The 19,174-nt window shown below is 42.9% G+C and overlaps 1 protein-coding gene across 1 annotated transcript in view; it reads left to right on the forward strand.

The window, feature by feature from the left end:
* The window catches only part of LOC139532150 (contactin-associated protein-like 5), a 30,888-nt gene extending 14,028 nt beyond the window's left edge, over window positions 1-16,860 (forward strand). The window contains exons 8-23 of the mRNA XM_071329363.1: window positions 4,652-4,925; window positions 5,092-5,235; window positions 5,416-5,581; window positions 6,555-6,661; window positions 8,396-8,515; window positions 8,897-9,097; window positions 9,643-9,799; window positions 9,973-10,100; window positions 10,335-10,505; window positions 10,790-11,008; window positions 11,163-11,402; window positions 12,117-12,377; window positions 12,487-12,620; window positions 12,746-13,049; window positions 14,905-14,967; window positions 15,192-16,860. Of these exons, the coding sequence (XP_071185464.1) occupies window positions 4,652-4,925; window positions 5,092-5,235; window positions 5,416-5,581; window positions 6,555-6,661; window positions 8,396-8,515; window positions 8,897-9,097; window positions 9,643-9,799; window positions 9,973-10,100; window positions 10,335-10,505; window positions 10,790-11,008; window positions 11,163-11,402; window positions 12,117-12,377; window positions 12,487-12,620; window positions 12,746-13,049; window positions 14,905-14,967; window positions 15,192-15,448 (2,946 nt within the window). The 3' untranslated portion in view covers window positions 15,449-16,860. The remainder of the gene's footprint in view (window positions 1-4,651; window positions 4,926-5,091; window positions 5,236-5,415; window positions 5,582-6,554; window positions 6,662-8,395; window positions 8,516-8,896; window positions 9,098-9,642; window positions 9,800-9,972; window positions 10,101-10,334; window positions 10,506-10,789; window positions 11,009-11,162; window positions 11,403-12,116; window positions 12,378-12,486; window positions 12,621-12,745; window positions 13,050-14,904; window positions 14,968-15,191) is intronic.
* Window positions 16,861-19,174: the final 2,314 nt, after the last annotated feature.

A 19,174-nucleotide genomic window follows, 5' to 3' on the forward strand; every position in this document is an offset into this window, starting at 1 on the left:
AGGTGGTTCGAGCCCTGAATGCTGACAGTGTGAAAGCTGTGATATATCAGACCGTACCATTGGTATGACAAAAATATATATTTTTACTGGTCTAATTACGTTGGTAACCAGTTCATAATGGCAATAAGGCACAGCGGGGGTTTGTGATATATAGGCAATATACCACGCTTAAGGGCTGTAATCAAATCAAATACAATTGTATTTGTCACATACACATGGTTAGCAGATGTTAATGCGAGTGTAGCGAAATGCTTGTGCTTCTAGTTCCGACCATGCAGTAATATCTAACAAGTAATCTAACAATTTCACAACAACAAAGGAATGAATAAGAATATGTACATATAAATATATGGATGAGCGATAGCCAATTGGCATAGGCAAGATGCAGTAGATTGTATAGGGTATTGTATATACATATGAGATGAGTAATGTAGGGTATTTAAACATGATATAAAGTGGCATTGTTTAAAGTGACTAGTGATACATTTATTACATCCAATTATTCATTATTAAAGTGGCTAGAGATTTGAGTCAGTATGTTGGCAGCAGCCACTCAATGTTAGTGATGACTGTTTAACAGTCTGATGGCCTTGAGATAGAAGCTGTTTTTCAGTCTCTCGGTCCCAGCTTTGATGCACCTGTACTGACCTCTCCTTCTGGATGATAGCGGGGTGAGCGGGCAGTGGCTCCGGTGGTCGTTGTCCTTGAGGATCTTTTTGGCCTTCCTGTGACATCGGGTGGTGTAGGTGTCCTGGAGGGAAGGTAGTTTGCCCCCGGTGATGCGTTGTGCAGACCTCACTACCCTCTGGAGAGCCTTACGGTTGTGGGCGGAGCAGTTGCCGTACCAGGCAGTGATACAGCCCGACAGGATGCTCTCGATTGTGCATCTGTAAAAGTTTGTGAGGGTTTTTGGTGACAAGCCAAATTTCTTCAGCCTCCTGAGGATGAAGAGGTGCTGTTGCGGCTTCTTCACCACGCTGTCTGTGTGGGTGGACCATTTCAGTTTGTCCGTGATGAATAAGCCGAGGAACTTAAAACTTTCCACCTTCTCCACTACTGTCCCGTCAATGTGGATAGGGGGCTGCTCCCTCTGCTCTTTTCTGAAGTCCATGATCATCTCCTTTGTTTTGTTGACGTTGAGTGTGAGGTTATTTTCCTGACACCACACTCCGAGGGCCCTCACATCCTCCCTGTAGGCCGTCTGGTCGTTGTTGGTAATCAAGCCTACCACTGTAGTGTCGTCTGCAAACTTGATGATTGAGTTGGAGGCATGCATGGCCACGCAGTCATGGGTGAACAGGGAGTACAGGAGAGGGCTGAGAACGCACCCTTGTGGGGCCCGAGTGTTGAGGATCAGCGGGGTGGAGATGTTGTTTCCTACCCTCACCACCTGGGGCCGTCCCGTCAGAAAGTCCAGGACCCAGTTGCACAGGGCGGGGTCGAGACCCAGGGTCTTGAGCTTAATGATGAGTTTGGAGGGTACCATGGTGTTAAATGCTGAGCTGTAGTCGATGAACCGCATTCTTACATAGGTATTCCTCTTGTCCAGATGGGTTAGGGCAGTGTGCAGTGTATCAAGGCACCCCGCTTTGTGTCGTGCATAGAAACAGCCCTTAGCTGTGGTATATTGGCCATATACCACACCTCCTTGGGCCTTATTGCTTAATTATACATTTGGTTTTGTTTCATGAAGGTTCACACCTCTCAAAATACATTTTAAAAACTACAATGCTGGAAGATGATGCATATATAAAATTAAATGGTGGTTAGGAAGAGGCAAAGTAGGTGCAGTTTTCTGAGTCCATTACAGAACGCCTCTGCTCTGTCTATTTTAATATAATATTGTTCAGCTGTCTCTAGAACCCTTTGGTGACCAATTACAGGCAGGCGCTGAGCCATGGACACCCACTTCCTCCCAGTCTACGGTGAGCTCTGTCTGTGGAGGTAATGTGTATGTCCCAAATGGCACCCTATTCCCTATATAGTGGTATACAAAAGTAGTGCACTATATAGGAAATAGGGTGTCATTTGAGACACACCCAATATGAATATATGGTAGATAGACATGTTGAGGAGGCAGCATTAATGAGAAATGAAAGGAAGCCACTGTTGTCATTATTTTCAGCCCAACTGGGCATCTGTGCAGAAGGCGTACCTGGCACATTGCATAGTTGCCATGGCAAATGTTCAGGTATTAGATCAAACAGAAAGTGCTAAAATGTTCTGTTTGATTTAATACAATACTTGCCCATTGTTGGCCCTCTTTGTCATTCAGCTGAACCCATTACCATCCATGTGAACTGTGGAAGCTAATGAAAGAGACTGTAAAGGTATTTGAGATGCTGCCTGGCAGAGAGTCTGTAATATGTTAGGGGACAGTTTCAGATTTGTATTAGTATTTATTATGGTTCCCCATTAGCTGCTGCCAGGGCAAGTAGTGATGAAGTCAATCTCTCCTCTACTTTGAGCCAGGAGAGATTGGCATGCATATTATTAATGTTTGCTCTCAATGTACATCCAAGGGCCAGCCATGCTGCCCTGTTCTGAGCCAATTGCAATTTTCCTAAGTTCCTCTTTGTGGCACCTGACCCCACGACTGAACAGTAGTCCAAGTGGGACAAAACTAAAGCCTGTAAGGACCTGCCTTGTTGATAGTGCTGTTAAGAAGGTAGAGCAGCGCTTTATTATGGACAGACTTCTCCCCATCTTAGCTACTGTTGTATCAATATGTTTTGACCATGACAGTATAATCCAGGGTTACTCCAAGCAGTTTAGTCACCTCAACTTGCTCAATTTCCACATTATTTATTACAAGATTTAGTTGAGGTTTAGGGTTTAGTGAATGATTTGTCCCAAATACAATGCTTATAGTTTTTTTAATATTTAGGACTAACTTATTCCTTGACACCCATTCTGGAACTAACTGAATCTCTTTGTTAAGTGTTGCAGTCATTTCAGTTGCTGTAGTAGCTGACGTGTATAGTGTTGAGTCATCCGCATAGACACACTGGCTTTACTCAAAGCCGTTAGTAAAGATTGAAAGGGCCTAGACAGCTGCTCTGGGGAATTCCCGATTCTACCTGGATTGTGTTGGAGAGGCTTCCATTAAAGGAGACCGTCTGTGTTCTGTTAGACAGGTAACTCTTTACCCACAATATAGCGGGGGGTGTAAAGCCATAACACATACGTTTTACCAGCAGCAGACTATGATCGATAATGTCAAAAGCTGCACTGAAGTCTTACATAACAGCCCCCTCAATCTTTTATCAACAATTTCTCTCAGCCAATCATCAAATAATTTGTGTAAGTGCTGTGCTTGTTGAATGTCCTTCTCTATAAGCGAGCTGAAAGTCTATTGTCAATTTGTTCACTGTAAAATAGCATTGTATCTGGTCAAACACATTTCTTCCTAAAACTTTATTAAGGGTTGGTAACAGGCTATTTGAGCCAGTGAAGGGGGCTTTACTATTCTTAGGTAGCAGAATGACTTTGGCTTCCCTCCAGGCCTGTGGGCACAAACTTTCTAGTAGGCTTAAATTGAAGATATGGAAAATAGAGTGGCAATATTGTCCACTATTATCCTCAGTAATTTTCCATGCAAGTTGTCAGACGCCGGTGGCTTGTCATTGTTGATAGAGAACAATCATTTTTTTACCTCTTCCACACTCACTTTACGGAATTCAAAATTACAATTCTTATCTTTCATAATTTGCTCAGATATCCTTGAATGTGTAGTGTCCGCGTTTGTTGCTGGCATGTCATGCCTAAGTTTTCATATCTTGACAATGAAAAAAACATTAAAGTAGTTGGCAATATCAGTTGGTTTTGTAGTGAATTAGCCATCTGATTCAATGAATGATGTTCAGTTTGCATTTTTTCGCAAAATTTCATTGAAGGTGCTCCAAAGCTTTTTACTATCATTTTTTATATCAATCATCTCTGTTTCATAGTGTAGTTTCTTCTTTTTTTTATTCAGTTTAGTCACATGATTTCTCAATTTGTAGTACGTTAGCCAATCGATTGTGCAGCCAGACTTATTTGCCATTCCTTTTGCCTCATCTCTCTCAACCATACAATTTTTCAATTTATTAATCCACTGGGATTTAACAGTTGTTACAGTCATTTTGTTAATGGGTGTATGCTTATTAGTAACTGGGATAAGTTATAAATGTGTCAAGTGCAGATAGACAGCCAGCACCTGAGTTCTGTTCTCCTCTGTGGCAGGCAGCGGGATCGATGATGTATCCACAGCTAAGCTGAGCATGTGTATCGGACAAATACTGAAATCTGTATTCACTCTCACTGCTCCTTCAGTCTCCCTGGGACACGAAAGCTGAATTAGTGATAACATTTGACATTTTTATGGCCTTTCCACTCAGATGACCATGAATAACATTGTATCTGCTAGTGTGTGTGTGACGTACAGTATGTCAGTGACGCATGCACATTCATTCTGTACATGTCACAGGAAAGGACCCATGACTCAAAGGACTCCAGAACAGTCACACAAAAGGAATGACTTCCCATACTGTATACAATTTCCATCTCTTTGAACAGTTGCTAATCAGCACATCTCAATAAATGACAGTAGTAGGCTACCACTGAATGGGTATAGTATTGATCCCTACTTATCCTTTCCTCTGTTCCCCAGGGCAACGTGACCTTCTCATGCTCTGAGCCCCAGCCTCAGATGGTGTCCACCACCTTCCTGTCCTCCAGCAGTAGCTACCTGTCTCTACCCCTGGAGCCTCTTGGGGTGTGGGGGCTGGACGTACACTTCCACTTCAGAACCTGGAACCAGGAAGGACTTCTGTTCTCCACCGGCCTGGCACAGGGATCACAGCACCTGGTGTTGCAAATCAGCAGAGGTCAACTGCACCTAATGGTCCATGGAGCTGCTGAGCAGAAAACAAACATTTCCATAGGTTAGCAGCTAGCTAGCGAGAAAAAGCCACCTAATGGCATGTCACATTGAATTTGCGGTCGCTAATGTTTGCTAAGTTTGCAGGTAACAATGAACTGGCAGCATTATGGGACTGCAGTAAATGTAGCCTAACCAATGCTGTGTTTTTCTGTGTTCTGTTTTACTAGAAGTCAGTGTAACTGATGGACTGTGGCATTCTGTTAGCCTGAGCTACAGAGATCTGATCGTTTCTCTGGTCTTGGACAATGAGCCAACATCTACCATGGACGTACAAAGTCATGCAGACTCAGGCAATAGTGTATTTTTTGGAGGTAAGATGGCAGTCTTTTAGCTATTGCTTATTGTTGGTGGAAAATTGGTAATGACTGTCTTAAATTATGCTTGAAATTTTTAAGTGTGTGTTTTAATTAGATCAGTGTTTCATCAAAATGTGTTTGGTGACTATTTCTGGAATGATTTAGCAATACAAATATTGTCATGATTTCCAACAGGTTGTCCCCAATACAGTGGTGACTGTAAGAACCCTACTGTGGCCTTCCAGGGGTGCATGCGTCAGATCCTCCTAAACAACCAACTTATGGATCTACCCCGTGTGCAGCAAGGACTTTTGGGTAATTACAGCAAGCTTCAGTTCGACATCTGTGGGATCCGCAACAGGTATGCTCACAAAATCTCAACAATTCATGTTTTTATATCTTGTATTTAGGCTACAGTATGTCATTTGTGACACTGTTCTATACAATATACGGGAAAGTATCTCTGTTTCTGTCTCTTCAATCTATCAGTATGACATGTGTATGACCTGAGATCAGATATAAGGACTCCCATTACAACAGACAGTATGACATGTGTATGACCTGAGATCAGATGGAAGGACTCTCATTACAACAGAGAGCGTTTTCCTTTGTGAATCCTAAATGGCACCAAAAGTAGTGTACTATATAGGGAATAAGGATCCATTTGAGATGCATCCCCCTGGACTGTATGCCTGTACTGTCACACTGCCAAAGCCAGAAACATCCTCTGAATAATTTGTTCCCATCCCTCTGAGGCAGCTGTGTGTGTGTGTGTGTGTGTGTGTGTGTGTGTGTGTGTGTGTGTGTGTGTGTGTGTGTGTGTGTGTGTGTGTGTGTGTGTGTGTGTGTGTGTGTGTGTGTGTGTGTGTGTGTGTGTGTGTGTGTGTGTGTGTGTGTGTGTGTGTGTGTGTGTGTGTGTGTTTGTGTGTATCTCTCCCATCCCTCCCTGGGCATCTATCCCTGCCAGTATTGATTTGCCTGTGTGCCAGCTCTGACTATTAGGCTGAGTGAGAAATATGTTGTGGCTGTGCCAGAGCAGGCAGCAGTGATTAGGTTGACGCGCTCCAGGAGTCACACTCTGTTTCCTCCCTAAGCCTGCTCAATGGAGGAAAGGAGGGGTGGAGTGATGGAGGGAACAGGCAGAGGAGACAGCACAAACAGTGGCTATATCGAGGGTTATAGACAGTGGATATGCAAGGACACAACACTATGATAGAGGAACTGCCTTATATATCTCTTTTATCTTCTATTAATGGATTTTCATGCTACTGTATGCAGCTCTGCAGTCATGAGTTATGTTCGGGGCTTGAACATGCCTCTCTCTCTTTCCATAGATGTCTGCCTAATTTTTGTGAGCATGACGGACGATGCACCCAATCATGGGGTACTTTCTACTGTGACTGCTCAGGGACAGGCTACACTGGAGAAACCTGTCACAACTGTAAGTCAAACTGTCACAACTGCGGCCCAAATGTAATGCCCGTGACAAATGTGGGCTGACTTTGGATATCCTATGGGGCTAGTTAGAGACAATCGGTAAAATACACAAGATACATGGATAAATGTGTTAAAATTCCAATAGCTCCAAATTTCAAATGCTTAAAAACCTCAAACCAACAATACATTTTAGAAATTCCTATACAAATATTGAAAGCATTTACTGAGAACTAAAAGGTGTGTAATATGAAAATATTGTCTCATTTACATTGTGTAATTTATTGATGGTCTCTAACTAGCCACAGGGATAGGCTATCCAAAGTCAAAACCAATTTTGCCATGGTCGCACACCAGCCTGCTAATGCTAATTGGCTAAATTATTTGGTTAACTCTTCCCACTAGCGAAGACACACAAGAGACACCCACATCAAACTACACCCCAAAACCAACTCACGTTTGAATTCAGTCATGGCCGCTAGCATTTCTTAATGAACCAATTCTTAAACGAGGCCAAATCAGGAAGTGCAGTCGCCCTTTAAACTGGCTCCTTCATGATAGTGAAAATCTTCACATGTGAAAATATACAGTACAAATACACTCAGTGGACAGTTTATTAGGTACACCACCCTGTTCGAGAAAATGGTTCGCTCCTACAGACAGTGAGTCACGTTGCCGTGGCTTGCTATATAAAGCAGGCAGACAGGCATCGAGGCATTCAGTTACTGTTGGATTGAACTTTAGAATGGGCAAAATTAATGACCTAAGCGATTTTGAGCATGGTATGAGCGTCGGTGACAGGTGTGCCAGTTCCAGTATCTCAGAAATGGCCGGCCTCTTGGGATTGTCACACACAACAATGTCTAGGGTGTACCGAGAATGGTGAGACAAACAAAAAACATCCAGCCAGTGGCAGTCCTGTGGGCATAAACAGCTCATTGATGAGAGGATCGAAGGAAAATGGCAAGAGTCATGCAAGCTAACAGGCGGGCCAGAAACAGGCAAATAACGCCACAGTACAACAGTGGTGTGCAGAATGGCATCTCGGAACGCACAACTCGTCGGTCCTTGTCACGGATGGGCTATATGCAGCAGACGACCACACGAAGTTCCACTCTTATCAGCTAAAAACAAAAAGAAGAGGCTCCAGTGGTCACGCGATCACCAACACAATTGAGGGGTGTAAAAACATTGCCTGGTACGACGAATCCCAGTTCCTGTTGCGTCATGCTGATGGCGGAGTCTGAATTTGGTGTAAGCAGCATGAGTCCATGGCCCATCCTGCCTGGTGTCCACCCGGTACAGGCTGTATTGGTGTGGGAAATGTTATCCTGGTACACGTCATGTCCCTTGATACCAATTGAGCAACGTTTCCATGCACAAAGAATTCAGGCTGTTCTGGAGGCAAAAGGGGTCCGACCCGGGTGTACCGGTACTAGACGGGCCCCTGAGTGTATATTATGTTTAATATACTGTATAGAGTGACTAAAGTTACATTAGTGTTTCCACTATTTCCCGTCACTGAACTCTCATTGATATTCCCATCAGGGTGCCATAAATTGTGAGGTGGAGGGAACTTTACTGACTGCTGAATTATCAAAGCTGCCGTGGCTTTCTACTTCACACCGATACCGTTCACACATTTTGCATGTGACAAGAAAATGTAATTGAGCTAGTGCTCTTGGCATACTGCGACACACGTATGGGCTATTGATATAAGTACTGGTCTTGCTTCCTACAGCTATTTATGAAGCGTCGTGTGAGGCACACAGACAAATGGGGAGTGCGTCTGGCTACTTTTACATTGATCCAGATGGGAGTGGTCCTCTAAAGGCAGCACTGGTCTACTGCAACATGACTGGTGAGCTCATGGCTTGGCATAGTCTGGTTAAACCAGACTGAATTGTAGTGAAACAATGGTGAGCACAGCGGTTGGTAACCAGGCTAGGCCAGGGAAGCTACTGGTGCAGTTTTGGACATTCTCAATTAGATCATATGAGGCTAATACGATTAAGTGTGTCCACCACTTTACACTTCTTTGTTCATCTCTGGTGTACTTTTCATACAGTTGACTAACCTGAATTAAATTAATAATTAGAAATGTGAAGGACACCTATCTTGGGAAAAAAATTACATTCTAGTAGTCTTTCTCATGCTAATATGATAATCTGGATTATCCACTGTGCTGTTAACCAGATTATCCTGTATATAAAGTAAAATGCCTGCTCTGTCTTCCCTATAGAGAAGAAGGTATGGACAGTGGTGGGCCACAACAACAGTGGGTCTGTGAATGTGACTAGAGCCACAACAAAGAAGCCATATGTGATGCGGTTCAACTACACTGTCTCCCTGGAGCAGCTCCGCACTCTGATTGGACGGTCTGAGCACTGTCAACAGGAAGTGGTCTACAGCTGCAGGAAGTCCCGTCTCTTCAATAATTGGGGTGAGTCTTATTGGAAGCCTGATAAGTGCAAACAGTATACAGAGAGCTCAAATTTAATTCAAATTACATAATGGATTTCTGCCAAAAAAGAGTGAGTTCTAAGTATTGCCGAACCCTCTGCTCCCTTTGATTCCAACTCCCACTGTGAAAAAAGCCTCACTGATTTATTTGGCTGTCTCGCCTGGGGATTTTTTGTTTCTCATATGAAATATTGATGCAGACGGTCTTGTTTTAGATACAGGCAAGACAATATTTCAAGACAAGATATTTCACCAACTTCAGTGGAATTGCCTACAAAATCAATTAGTCTCCCTTGGCAGACGTTTGCCTCCCACAATGTGCGTATGGTCGGGTTTACAAGACTAAAAATCAATCATGTGTTTTCTATGATGGCAGAAGATAAACCTCTGTGTGTGTAGTAGGTGAACATGTCCTATGTGCCAAGTAGACCACATTGGCCAGACAAAGAGTATAGCTGATGATGTAATAAATATTTGTATTTTCGTAGAGATTGCATGATGGAAATAAATGTGCCTTGGTTGTAGATGGGAGGCCCCTGTCATGGTGGCTGGACCGGAGTGGAGAGAAACAGACCTACTGGGGAGGCTCTGTACCTGGGGTCCAACAGTGCTCCTGCAGCCTGGAGGAAAACTGCATCGACATGAACTACTTCTGCAACTGTGATGCAGACACTCACTTGTGGTACAGTGGATGCCAATGCATTTATATGTTTTATGACCTACATTAACAACATTTATGTGTTTTTCCAATCAGTCTTTCCTTCTATAAATGTATAATTTCTTAGAGCTTTGAGTGCATCTTTAAATTGAGTAAACTGAGGTCATGTCTAAAATGATCGAGACTTTTTCCAACAGGGTAAACGACACAGGATTGCTGTCCTACAAAGATCACCTACCACTGACTGAGATTGTAATAGGAGACACCAACAGGACAGGCTCAGCAGCTGTATACAGAGTCGGCTCCCTTCAATGCAACGGTGACAGTAAGTTTAGTTCAGTTCATATAATTATCCCAAAAGCGAGTGTGCCAATAATAATTATATTTTATGTTCATACAGAATATGCCAACAAAAATTCTGTAACTGTAATTTTTAACACCGGGGAAGAGTGGAGCAAGTTCTGTATTTTTGGAACAGTAGGGGGGAGTGGGGTAAATTGTCCCAGTTTTTACATTTTCAGTTACTTTATTTTCCTACTGTACTTTCCTCTATTTGCAGGGTTCCTGTGGAATGCAGCCTCTTTCTATCCTGGGTCATCATCCCTCCACTTCCCGAAGTTCCAGGCTGAGCTCAGTGCGGACATCTCTCTGTACTTCAAGACCACAGCTTCCTCTGGTGTTCTCCTGGAGAACCTGGGGACCGCTGACTTCATCACCCTGAAGTTGACCAGTGAGTTTGTCTCTCCCTGAATCCCAAATCAACCAAACCCTAATCCCTCCCTAGGCACTTGTGTAAATGATAGATGATCACCTCAAGTTGAAACCTTTTCTGTTTCTAGATGAAAGATGACTTGGTATTTGATTAGATAGTTCTGATAACATTATGGAAAACTGTGCTTGAGTGGGGAGAATACATTGGTTCAGGAGCCAAAGACTACAAGCCTGAGACAAATCCATCTTAAACAAAAGTGGGCCATGTTTGAACTTGAATTTCTGTCTGTCTGTCCCCCTCAGCTCCCTCAGCTGTAACATTCATCTTTGACGTGGGGAACGGCCCGGTGGACTTGACGGTGACGTCCCCTGTCCCCCTGAATGATAAGCAGTGGCACTACGTTAGGGCTGAACGCAACTTGAAGGAGGCCTCCCTGCAAGTGGACCAGCTGCCCCTACACACTCTGGAGGCCCCCTCTGAAGGGCACTACCGCCTGCAGCTCAAAAGCCTACTGTTCATAGGTAGGCACTAGACCCAGGTCAAACCACAACAACACTTTCTTTGCATATTAGCTACTGTTTAGTTCCACATTGCAAGTAGTATTCTTCTATTTCTAGAGCAGTTTAAACATACTGTTTATACTTCATGTGTTTCCTACTTCCTACTTCCTGCCAGGAGGATCCACCGTCAAAGAGAGCAGTTTCCTGGGCTGCATCCGTGCGTTGACCCTGAACGGCGTGACCCTTGACCTGGAGGAGCAGGCCAAGTTGACCCCAGGAGTGACCCCAGGCTGCCCGGGCCACTGCAATGGCTCTGCTAGTGTCTGTCATAACAGAGGGCGGTGTATGGAGAAAAACAGTGGATATGTCTGTGACTGTACACACTCTGCCTACAATGGACCACACTGCAAGAAAGGTGAGTAACCCCAACAAACAACAATAAACTAAAAAGATTGAGAGAAGCTGAGTTAATGGCTGTCTTTGGGGTTAGGAAAAGTTAGCTACAATATTTTAAAGTATGAAAATAGATTTAGAAAAGTATTATTTCAAAACATTTGGGAAATGTATTTGATCAAAGGAGTGATCAAAGCATGTATTAAAAGGATCAGAGATACTTTCTTTTCAATCCCCATTGGCTCATTCATTTCCATAAATCTGAAACTAATATCACGGGCCAGGACATATTTTCTGTTGGATTGAATTCCATTCAAAAGCTGTGTTCATGCTGGCCTGGCTGACACACAACAGGACTCCTGCTGAGACTACACCACCCATTATGGATGAATCCTGTATTCATCCACTGGCATCAAAGCAGGTTTTATCACTTCAGATATAACCTATTCACAGCATATTGAATGAGGTTTCTGGACAGGGTCGTGCTTTAGGGGTAGGGGCACTTGGTACCGCAGAGAATTTGTGACTTCTGTTTGATCCATTGATGATCTAGCCATGTTCTTTGAGTTTCACTCGTTCAAGCATCCCTTTTGTTCTGACCCATTCAACATTCAGATAAGCCGGTTCTTGCAAATGCTGTCTGAATCAGTGTCTGAGATCAACAGCACAATACAGCACTACTGAATAGGAGCCTTCTACACTAATAACGACATCCATGTTTGTATCCCTGTAACAGAAGTGTCAATGTCCTTTGAGAGTGGCTCCTCGGTGACCCTTACCTTCCAGATGCCTTTTCCAGTCATGCACAACAGAGACAGAGGTAGCCAGTCATCTAGCAGTCAGCCAATCCATAGCCAGTCCTCAGCCATCTATGCCCACAACGGCGAGTCCAGAGAAAACATTGCCTTCAGCTATCTGACGACCCACACCCCTGCCATGTTACTCTGTGTCAGCACCTACCATCAACAGTACTTGGCTATCATCCTCGCTAACAATGGTAGCTATCTTTTTCTATCTCCATCCAATATTGTCTCTGTCTTCATCTCTCAACAACATTGTAAGATTAGAAGCTTTTTCTGACTTTCAGACTTTCTTAACTTTTGTAGGGAGTCTGCAGATCTGGTACCGTCTGAACAGAGAGAAGAGAGCAGAGATCTTTACTCCCAAAGTCTCCAGCCTAGCCGATGGGCAGCTCCACCGTGTCCAAGTACACCGGGAAGGCAAAGACCTTTATGTCCAGGTGAGTGATCTCTATCTGAATCTATTTCAACATAGCAAAGCATTATGCTTACAGCATAGACAGTCAGCCCACATTGATGGCATGTTCAAGTGTATTTGGAAATGTTTGCTTTTTTCTTAAACCAGATTGACGAAGACATCGACCAAAAATACAACCTTTCTTCTGACATGAAGATGAACACACTACGATCTCTGACTTTAGGTAAAGTCACAGGTACATCAGCAGGACATGCTGATTTGGATGAGGAAGTGCTTAGGGCAGGATCCAAGGGTTTCATTGGCTGCCTGTCGTCTGTCCAGTACAATCATTTGACACCGCTGAAGACAGCCTTTCTGAGTCGTGGAAGCTCAATGGTCCATGTTCTTGGCAATCTAGTTGAATCGAACTGTGGAGCCTTGGCTGATAGTACAACTTCACAATCAGCATCTGGTGAGTTTAATAGCATTGATGTGAATCATGTTCGGCTTCACAATATGGATTTTATTTATGTAATTTTATTAGCATACAGTGCATTCGGAAAGTATTGAGTTTTTCCACATTTTGTTACATTACAGCCTTATTCGAAGATGGATTAAATCGTTTTTCCCCCCCTCATTAATCTACACACAATACTCCATAATGACAGAGCAAAAACAGTTTTTTTTACATTTTTACAATATTCAGACCCTTTACTCAGTACTTTGTTGAATCACCTTTGGCAGCAATCACAGTCTTGGGTCTTCTTGGGAATGATGCTACAAGCTTGGCACACCTGTATTTTGGAGTTTCTCCCATTCTTCTCTGCAGTCCTCTCAAGCTATGTTAGGTTGGATGGGGAGTGTCACCGCACAGCTATTTTCAGGTCTCTCCAGAGATGTTCGATCGGGTTCAACTCTGGCTGGGGCACTCAAGGACATTCAGAGACTTGTACCGAAGCCACTCCTGCGTTGTCTTGGCTGTGTGCTTAGGGTCATTGTCCTGTTGGAAAGTGAACCTTCACACCAGTCTGAGGTCCTCAGCACTCTGGACAGGTTCTCATCAAGGATCTCTCTGTACTTTCCTCCGTTCATCTTATCCTCGATCCTAGTCTCCCAGTCCCTGCCGCTGAAAAAAATCCCCACAGCATGATATTGCCACCACCATGCTTCACAGTAGGGATGGTGCCAGGTTTCCTCCAGATGTGACGCTTGGCATTCAGGCCAAAAAGTTCAATCTTGGTTTCAACAGACCAGAGAATCTTGTTTCTCATGGTCTGAGAGTCCTTTAGGTACCTTTTGGCAAACTCCAAGTGGGCCGTCATGTGCATTTTTACTGAGGAGTGGCTTCCGTCTGGCCACTCTACAATAAAGGCCTGATTGGTGGAGTTCTGCAGACATGGTTGTCCTTCTGGAAGGTTATCCCATTTCCACAGAGGAACTCTGGAAATCTGTCAGAGTGACCATCGGGTTCTTGGTCACCTCCCTGGCCTATGCCCTTCTCCCCCGATTGCTCAGTTTGGCTGGGCGACCAGCTCTAGGAAGAGTCTTGGTGGTTCCAAAACGTATTCCATTCCAATGATGGAGGCCACTGTGTTCTTGGGGGCAGAAGTTTGTTGGCACCGATCTTCAGATCTGTGCCTCGACACAATCCTGTCTCTGAGCTCTACGGACAATTCCTGTTTTTTGCTCTGGCATGCACTGTCAACTGTGGGACCTTATATAGACAGATGTGTACCTTTCCAAATCATGTCCAATCAACTGAATTTTCCACAGGTGGACTCCAATCAAGTTTTAAAAACATCTCAAGGTTGATCAATGGATACAGGATTTACCTGAGCTCAATTTCGAGTCTGAAAGCAAATGGTCTGAATACTTATGTAAATAAGGTATCTCTGTTTTTTATTTGTTATAAATGTACAAAAAATTCTAAAAACCTGTTTTTGCCTTGTCATTATGGGGTATTCTCTGTAGATTGATGAGGGAAAACATTTATTTAATACATTTTAAAATAAGGCTGTAACGTAAAACAAAATGTGGAAAAAGGGAAGATGTCTGAGTACTTTCCGAATGCACTGTAAATCCAAATTATACAAAGGGTTGTAACGGCTGCAAATATCACAGAGTGGGTCTTTAATGACTCATTAACTTGACCTATCTCTTTTAGGTTTCGACATGAGCAGACATAATAACTAAATGAAATTACTCATTGATTGAAATGCCTTTATAAATTCCACGTAGCCTTTCATCGTCCACCGAATATAATTGAAGGTCATGTCTGACATCTCCTTTGTTTGCTTGCTTCCTTTCTTCTGAAATAAATCCTTCAGAGGGTGTCGATAGGGGCGTAGATCGACTGAAGAAGACAAGAAGTGTTTCAGCGGTAATTGGAGGTTAGCCAGAAGATCATCCCCAGTTATCTGAGTTTCTTCACATTATAAATTATGTAGCAAATTATTTAATTTCTGTCAGTGTACAGCCATTCTCCCTGAAACAGATACTTTTTACATTTGGCGCAGTAGGCAGGATTGGGATATTCATGTTTACCAAGTAACCCCCAGAATGATTAACTTTAAAGTAAAAACAATGTTCTCTGTCTCTGGCTCTCTCTTCCCAGCTCTCATCACAGCTGTGTTCCTCATCACCCTCTGTGCCGTGGCCGTGACGTCATGTTTCCTGTATCGCCGCTGCAGCCACACCCACACCCACCCCCAGGAGAAGGCCTCCATCTCACAGAAGAAGGATCCCATACACAGCCCGGAACACAGCTACCCTGCAGGCCTGGAGAACAGCTATCCTGTAGACTTGGTCTTGGATCTAAACCTGGACCTGCACAGCTCTGTGAGTCACAGCAGAAAGGAGTACTACATCTGATGCCACCATAGCCTTCTTTGCCCAATTTCCTGCCTCCTGTTCCGCGCACTGTTCTGCCTGGCCTCAAATACAGAACAGGCCCCTCTGGGTAGAGCAGCCATTCATCACAAAACCCAGTATTAGTCACCTGACTGTTCCTGGGCTTTCTAGGAGCAGTGATCATTGGTGATCCATTCCCTGTGTGGCTACAAGAATGACCCAATGGAGGATGGTCATGCCGCAGTTTTGTATCTCAAAGGCTGTTTATTGGCGCATGGGAGCTGTACCACTTTTGATGAGCAATGGCAATTGGAGAACATTTATTATATATCTACTTCATATTACATTGCTCTAAAGTCAGGAGACAAAAAGCCTCAACGAATCGGATCCACCCCAGTGACTTTATAAGCCCGCTATAAAGCCTTCCATTCTGAATGTACAATTAAAGGGATTTATTCATTTGGGGTTGGTTGGGCACCAGTACCCTAACTCACTTACTTGTATTCACTTGTGGATTCTAAATGTGATAATGACTAATTAATGATGTTCGACCATCTGCCAAGGCAAGGTCTGGGCAAGCAATGCATCTGTTCTTGCTCCCTGGCTAAACCACTGATCAAGTCTCACTGAAAAGCATTGTGACTATGTGCCAAGGACTTTGTGGCTGGCCCCTTTTGTTCTCTGAACACATCGTTTTTTCTGTTCCCAGTATGTTTGTTGCGCCCTCACTGCCAGGAACCGTTTTGTTCTTTCTGCATCCACCATCACCGACACCCTGCGACATGTTATGCTTTTATGAATCACCAAAGAGTGGTACAGTAAACGGATACGAGATGTCTGAAAGTCAAAATGTAGTACAGTACAACGTTAAGTGATTGTGCTAGTAACTTTTGAAATGAATTATCTCTAGACCTGAAGAAGATAATCAGAGGGAATCTAGGGTATAAAGGTAGGTTCATTCTCAGGAGAGCTCTTGTCCTGGTTGTTGTTGTGAGTTTTGTTGAACGGAGAAGTACAGTATTGTACAAATTTGCTACAGTCTCCTCCACAATCCATGTTACTTGCTCTTACATTGTTAAAACGGCAAGGCTTTATATTTTGCACAAATTAGCAAACCAACAGAACAAGTAAATTGTACAACAAATCTGTTTAGCAAGCTTGCTATACAAAGGAAACATGTATTCAGGGGAGGATCTCCTGTCATGAAAGACGCACGATAAAGGATTGTTATTGCCTGGTTATATTATTTCAAGTGCATTAGGTAATTCATCTACATTATTTTATTGTAAAAGATGTACAAACATCACTGACACAATTATTGAATACGATTAATTTAAATACTGTATTTATTTTGAATTTGTTTTATAGAATTCTTCAGGTATATTGTAAACAAATGTATATTTAATAAAGACATTTTTACAGCTTCATGTGAATAGTATGTGCTGTGATTTGATTTGAAATGTGTTATTCTCATCTCGCTTTCCCAAATCTGTTTTGCCTCTTCCAGCTGAGCTTGGGTCAGTACAAAGTTCACACTTTTATCTGTCATATTGTCTTAAAAACATTTATTATCAACGTCTGACATTGTGATTTATCCACAATATAATTGACCCCACACTATCACAAACCAGAAAAAGAAAACTCCTAAAAAAGTGCGGGTAGAACATATTTATGAGTAATGCTCTTATACGGCCATTCGTTTCTTTTTTTTTGTTGCCTTCAAGGCAAGCTTTAGTTTTAGGAGACTAGGGAAAAGTGGGGTGGTTGGATGATTGAAATGACTGGTGTTATCATATATCACTGGGGAAGAAGCGGTTCTAGAGGCCCAGAGTGATGAAGTAGACCATTACCCTCTCCTCTGCCCTCAGCTAGTTAATAATACAATTACAAGCTGTGGGCTGATCCTAAAATCAAAACGGTGCTGTTATACTCTGGTCCACATTCAATGCTGTTGTTCTCCTCTCTTTCCTCCTATCAAAATAAAATGGCATGCAGTGGGAGAAGAAGGCTAGTTCAATACTCAAAAGGTGGTACTAAGCGTTTGCACATAAGCAAAATTCGCACCTCCTACTAGTTCAACTTATTATCAAGCAAAAGGAAAACATTCAAATAAATGTAGTCTGGATGTTGAGAAACAACAAAGCCAGCAACATTAGCCTCAGGTTGGTTACAGAGGCAGAAAATAATAGAATAGTTGACTGAGTACTGCTGGGACATGCCGGTAATGAGACTATATGTCTTCCTCTAGCTGTTGTGACAGCTACAGAGATAGACATGCTGAAGATGACGATGCCACATTAACTGAGAGCTTTGTCTTCCCTAGTTCTCCACCTGTCTGATTAGGTACTATCTATCTAAAGAAATTATCATGACTGCAAAAATGGATTCATTTGTTTATTACATACATTTATTACAGTCAGGAACTTGTGTTTTTCACAGTAAAAGTTATGAATTCATAGTTTGTTAGTAGGCCATTTTCAGTCTGTTGCTAGACTGAGTGAAAGAGGAGAACAGCATGGCGCTTAGTCTTTGACTGTAATGATGCAGCAACCCGCATCCATTATGCATCGCGCCATCTCTGTCCTGCTCTCCTCCGCTCCCTCATTACACCAGGTTAACCTTTCCCATAAGCTTCCAATCTATCCATCTACCTATCCACAGACTGATGAGGGTAAGGGAAAATGTGACTACTTCAATTCTACTTCCATTTGCAAACTAACGGAATACATTGGCCTCTTTGAGTGATATTACGGAATGAGGACATGTCTAACGTGGAATGTAATGGGTATAAAAAACGGACAAAAAAAGGAGAGAAAGAAATGGGCATTGATGAATGTGCCGACCTTGTAGACAGGATATGAAACCTAAAAATAACCGGAAAACAAATATGGCATGTCTAAAGCGTTTAAGTCAAGGTGCGGGCAGCAGACAGTCGGGTCAGAGGAATAAACAACTTGGCCAACAAAATTACCAGCTGTCACTCACAGCCTGTAGCGAAACATGGACCCTCAGATCTTTCTCCAGGGACACTCGTGAAAAATATCCCTAAGATTCAGCTACTGTAGCTGTGCCACTTAACACTCCTTTCACACCAGAGCCACATGACATCAATTTCCTAGCGAGCGGCTAATTTCTTTGAGACTTGTCAAATAAAAACGACAATAACAGTGATCAGTGGGACCTTTCAGGCTCCTGGGTGAGGGTTTGAGATTTCTTCCTCGGACCCGAAGGGCTAACTCTAAACCTTGTGATGGAATGTCCGAATTATCTGTGTCATCTCTGGTCCTGAAATAGCTCATGGAGAACAGAGATTGATAAGGAAGTACTTTGAGCTTCAATGGGTGTAGCTGTTTGAACCAAAGACTATTTGCTAAAGGGAAACACAAGAAAACCTTTATTTGTAAGGTAGGCTAGGAAGTTGAGCCTCTGTGTGGGAGGATAATAATATTCTGCTCTGTCTCTCACCGCTTCCATGCAGTAAATTGCTTGTCATGGCATATTTGCACTTCCAGCCAGCCACAACATTAGGAGAGGCAAGTGTATCTCAACCTTGTGCGTGGCTGTGCATAGGTGTGAAGAGATCATGAATAATTATTATTATACACCATACAGCTATCTTAATTATAGCTTTATAGTGTTTTTGACAACATCAAAGTAAATCTAGCAAAAAGAATGAATTCATAATAAGACTCTTTTGAAGGTAGTAATCAAGAGAAATTGACTGTGAAGAGGCACATCTCGTACAGT

This window comes from Salvelinus alpinus, chromosome 10, assembly GCF_045679555.1.
Source record: "Salvelinus alpinus chromosome 10, SLU_Salpinus.1, whole genome shotgun sequence".
NCBI classification, from domain to species: domain Eukaryota; kingdom Metazoa; phylum Chordata; class Actinopteri; order Salmoniformes; family Salmonidae; genus Salvelinus; species Salvelinus alpinus.